Source organism: Thalia democratica, unplaced genomic scaffold (assembly GCF_965202585.1).
Source record: "Thalia democratica unplaced genomic scaffold, ktThaDemo2.hap1.1 HAP1_SCAFFOLD_464, whole genome shotgun sequence".
NCBI classification, from domain to species: Eukaryota; Metazoa; Chordata; class Thaliacea; order Salpida; family Salpidae; genus Thalia; species Thalia democratica.
This window is the reverse complement of record NW_028139515.1, coordinates 61,455-66,953: the sequence shown is the minus strand read 5'-3', so window position 1 is coordinate 66,953 and position 5,499 is coordinate 61,455. Positions and strand designations below refer to the sequence as shown.

General features: G+C 24.6%; 1 protein-coding gene across 1 annotated transcript; it reads left to right on the top strand.

Moving 5' to 3' along the window:
- Positions 1–3,616: 3,616 nt before the first annotated feature.
- Positions 3,617–4,886, top strand: LOC145846484 (uncharacterized). The gene is made up of 3 exons (XM_082953240.1): positions 3,617–3,658; positions 3,917–4,044; positions 4,559–4,886. Exons 1-3 carry the CDS (start codon positions 3,644–3,646, stop codon positions 4,884–4,886), a joined length of 471 nt encoding a protein of 156 aa, XP_082809366.1. The 5' UTR covers positions 3,617–3,643.
- The last annotated feature ends 613 nt before the right edge of the window (positions 4,887–5,499 follow it).

The window sequence follows — 5,499 nt, the reverse complement described above, 5'->3', positions numbered from 1 at the left end:
AGAATCAAGATTAACGTATCAAACTGATCAGCCTAAGTTCTTTACAAATAAGTGTTTGTGTGTTTCTTCTTGACTTCTGAATAACTGTTTGTTTTAATATGGTAGGAGTATTATAATTAAGTCTATATTATTCTATTTATTAATATTCTGTTTTAACTTCATTTTCTTTACAGTTGTGAGCAGTTTGCAATATAGTTTTACTTACTCAAACTTATTTAGTATAAATTAAAAAACTTTAAAAACTACAATTACTAACTATAAAGTTGAAAAATCAAAAAATGTACAACTTAATTTTGGACTTTCAGTGTAAATCAATAAATGGAAAAATACTATAGGGTACTGTACACTGTACAGTACAGTAACATACAAAAGTAAATACTTTTCTATTGTTTTATCTAGGTCCTTATCAAATTTAGATACTCTCAAAAACTAAAATACTTTATTAAAAAAATATACAGCATTAAAACTATTTAAAATGTTTTTATATAAATTACAACAAAAATAATAGCTTTTATTAACTCTGTGAAACTTAGGTTTTAGCTTAGTAATACTGTACAATACAAAACAGTTGAACTGATTTGAATCACAGACATTCTAATTAATTATAACGTAGAGTTAAACCACAATTATTTTTCTTCAATTATTAGAAATTAAAAAACAAACAAAAACTTTTCTGAAAAACAATCCAAAGACCGTCTACTTTTAATTGAAATATTTAAGTAAGTATGCAAGTCTTTTGTATTAACGTAAAAATTTACAGCAATGGTGTTGTAAATTTATCGTTTGCTAATATGCTAAATAAATTTTGAAAAAAACCTAAGGAAGTATAACTTATTTACAAAATTTTTTCGTGCCTAACATGTAATTTCGTTCTTTATAGTTTTTAAAATAACCGTTACATTTTTTACTGTCGTCAGCCTCTTAAAAACGACATTTTGTCTTAATTTTAAAAAAGGTTGAATTTTACTTGTTAAATTACATTAAATATCATCATTAAAACTTCGTTTGCTTTAATTTTCTTAAAATTCACATAATAGGTCCATGAAATTAACACCATTTAACTTAAGTTTAGTTCCATGCATTTCAAGTTGTTTCAATGAAAGTTGTTATTTGGGTTGCATACTTAGCAGAATAAAATCAACTGAATGACACGATAAACGCTTAATTATTTTTTTTACCAACAAGCAACTACATACATTTATTGTTTAAAAAAAAAACATTCAATAAATTTTTTTTTAGTTTTTAATTTTAATAATTTCTTTAAAGTACATAAAATGCTTCAAAAACCTTTCTTACTTTTAATTAAATAGTTGTACTACTATAACTAAATGTTTAAAGTTATAAATAGTTTTGATAAATTATGTGTCATTTACTGATATATCAATTTGTATATAGTAAATCATTTGAATTTTTTTAATAATTTTAAAGAACCGAATCATTTTTAGTAAGATACTAAATGTAAGTGAAATTGTGCACGAAAAAAGTTTAAAAGACACGCTATTTCTATTAAAATTTATTTTACAACAATCTAAGAAAAATGAAAACAGTTCTCTTGTGTTTTTACACCATACTATATGAATAGAAAAATATAGGTTAGTATACCGTTATATATAAAGTCATCATACAAGTAAAAAGGTCATAAAAAGAAAAATAATAAAATATAATATAACTAATTCAAAAACTATGCCAAATAATATAAAGTGATAAAAAGTTACATAACATATGCACGATAAAGTTTCACTAAATTGAGTTATATCGTAGACTAAAAAGAATGTTGTAGAATACTATTTTTTGCAGATATAACTAAGTGTTGTGCTTTTTACTATAGAGTCAGGTTAATTTAAATATTAAAGATTTTAAGAAATATTATTGCAAAGAAGATTACAGGGTGAGGATATACAGCTTTAAAAAAAAAAGTATTAGTTTTTTTAAAGACATCGTAAAATTGCTAGTCATTTGCTATTTTTATTTTAAAATTAATTAAGCATTTTCTATCTTAACTACATATTTTGCAAAAGTTTAAAGAATTTTTAAATGTTACGTATAAATGTTTATAGCTCAATTCATTTCTACAAACTATTTAAACAATTTAACTTTTATATAAAATGAAAGTTACAATAGGTCTGTGAAAGTATATAGAAACTTGATAATTTTAAAACAAAAGTATATAAACATGTTTTATTTATATACTTACAAATGAACTCAACCAGAAAAGCACAGTGTAAAGTTATAGTTAAGTTTTAAAAATGTTAATTTATTATTTCTTTTAATTACTAAATACAGACAACTATTTAATAAATAATGCTATAAGCATAAAAGTTCTAAAGACTAAGTTAAATGCAAGTTTTGACAAATGACTTACAAAATTAGATAGATTAAAAAAATTTACTTTGTTTATAATATAAGTTTAACAGCTATGTGTTTATTTTTAATCAAAAAGTTTTAAATTATAGTTCAAATCATATTTTTAAAATTATATAGTACGTTAGTTTATGATTGTAACACATTTTAAGTTAATAGTCGTTAAAAACAACGACCGTAGGCCAAATCTGTTACTCTAAGCAAAAAATATACTCGGGATTAATATATTGTTAAGTAAAATTAAGTTATGTAGTCAAAATTGTACATTTACTCTTTAATAAAAACACATTAAAACTAAGAGTTAATAAACATTTGTGTTATTTGTTTAAAAAGCAATGAATAGATTTTTATCATCAACTGAAAAAATTCTAATATTTCCAAAAAGTATAAAAAGTAACTAACACTTTTGTTTATGACTATGTATATTATTTTGATACCTAAGGCTTTACTTACTTTTTATAATACAAAACTTATATTACGTTTATATTGTAAAAAAAGGGTTGATCATGCCAATTCGATCATCAGACAACAAGTTTCGGTAGACTGAGACCGGTTTCGTCCTTATTAGGACTCATCAGTCAGTCACAACCGAAAAACTTGTAGTCGTCAATCTACAAACGGTTTATTATGCTTTCGCATGAAGCAACCATTTGCTGGCAATGATTAGTGACGTCAGCATTGTCTTTGCCGTGCAACGTTTAAAACATTGTCCACTAGGCAAGACATCTGGTACGCTCGTTTTAGTACAATCAACAAAATCGGCGAATTTTTCGGTTGTGACTGACTGATGAGTCCTAATAAGGACGAAACCGGTCTCAGTCTACCGAAACTTGTTGTCTGATGATCGAATTGGCATGATCAACCCTTTTGTTAAATTTGAGCTTGTCTCACGGCAAACGGAAGTCCGGACTTGTTCTGCAGACTTTCGCCGATTTTGTTGACGTTTATATTGTGAAAGATAATATTGATTTATGATAAGTGAAACACTAAACACTCTAAAAAGTAGTAAATTTAGTTTTTAGATATTAAATTTAAACTAAACCATAAAATAATTTCCCGTTAAAAGAACTATATTTAGTACTGAAATATTAAGTTTAAACTGTGTATTAAGAGACCTGCGTTTAAAATTATAATAAAAAGTTTTTTTTAGTTTGAAATTTACATACAGTTGTAAGGAAAAGTTTTAATTAAAATGAAATTTTTGTATAAAATAAGAACGATTAAAAAAAATATTTATAAATCATCTTAGAAATATAAAGAAAGGTACATCAGGAATTAAAGAATGAAAAACTTAAAGGTCTGTCTACTTATCATATAAACTAACAAAAATTGTTCAATCTATGTACTCTTGTAAAAAGTTATATGCTAAAAGAAAACAAGTTTACTTTTTTCTAAGTATAAGGGTATTTATAATTTTAAAATAAAAGAAATGAAATGAACTACAAATTTATTTTCGATAAAAAATAAAAGAAGCAGTTTCATTCATCTGAATTTGTTCTCTTTTATATTTTCGCTCTAATTTTTAAATCTTTTTAAAATAAATAATCCTTTTTAGATCGCCCTAACTTTTGCTTTTGGAGTATTCTTTCTAATAAGCTCATGCACAGCTAGAAGGAAGAAACGGCTTACAGGTGGCACTGCGAGCAAAGCTTATCCAAACATTCCTGTATACGTAACTTTCAGGTATTGAGTTTTCTTTAACAAACTAAATATCAATTATTTGTTTGTCTTGATAAATCGAATTATATTGCTATTAAGGTAGGTTAAAGTTAATGTATCTTTTAAAAGGAATGCTTTTTTTTGCTACAGTCACTGTTATCGTTTTCGAAAAACTCATGTAAAATGTTTTAGATTTGATAAAAAGGTTTAGGTAAACTACATAGAAAATAGTAAAATAAAGTTTAGTGGATATAAATGATTTACTTAAACGTACAAAAATAGTATAAAACGTATCAATACTTTTTATATAAAACATTTTATCATCATTAGTACCTAAAGGCGGTAATGTTAATTACATGTTAATATGTAAACTATATTGTAGAAATATAAAGATTGCATGTACCATTAAAAAAAAGTTATACTATTTTTGCTTTATTTAAGTTGTTTAACATACAAATCTTATTAAACGTGTCAAAGGTTAAACTCAAAAATTAATGTCAATACTTAACTGAAAAGTTTAAAACTTAAATTTTTTTAGAAACTTTCTGGATTATCACCGTTGTTTTATTACAATGAAAGCTCAAAAAATTCGCAAAATTCCAGTGCCTTATGAGTCTTTAGCAAAATGGGACATAGTTGAGATCCGATGCAGACATTTAAGAGAAGTTTTCTACGCCGCGTTGTGTCAAAATACAAATTGCAATATCGAGAGCTACGGCATGACTAAGCCTAGAAATCTTATCTTAGATACAAAACCAATATTTGCTGCAAGGTACATTAATCGTCTTGATCCAAATAAAACAGTTTTAGTGCCGATTGCATGCAGTTGTCAAGTGAGAAACAGAGATGTTTTGTTCAAATACTGAAGTATTTTTAGAAAATATATTATGCAGTGTTTGTTTTTTAAACACTTATTTATATTCTGCATCTTCTTTATTATTATTGCTGTTACTTTGAAATAAACTCTTTAAAATTTATGCTGTTTTCGTAAAAATATAATGAATTTAAAAATTCGAAACTTTTTTTGTATGTATTTTATATTTCAATATCTAACCAGACTTTTTGAAAATTAAAAAATAAATTGTAAACTGTGTTATTGCAAGTAAATGTCTATATCGTTTGTTTTGTTTCATTTTGTGAAACAATAAATGTAGATTAAAAGAGTTGACAATAAGTATTTGATACATAATAACATAAGATGGTACACTTTACATATAGTATATAATCAAACAGTTATCATAAGTAGTTTCTTCTGTAGTTTATATTATTTAATACAATAGTTGAATAAATAAAAGCTTGTTTGTTTTTATTATTTTAGTTTTGAGTTAATATTTTTTATACAAGATATAAAAAAGTAGATAGAACATGAAATTTCTTTAAACAATTTTTGGATGAAGTACTCTATTATATAAACTTCATATTCAAGAATCTAAAGTTTTATTCATTCACCTTACTCTATTTTAACATTTTGTAAAAAAA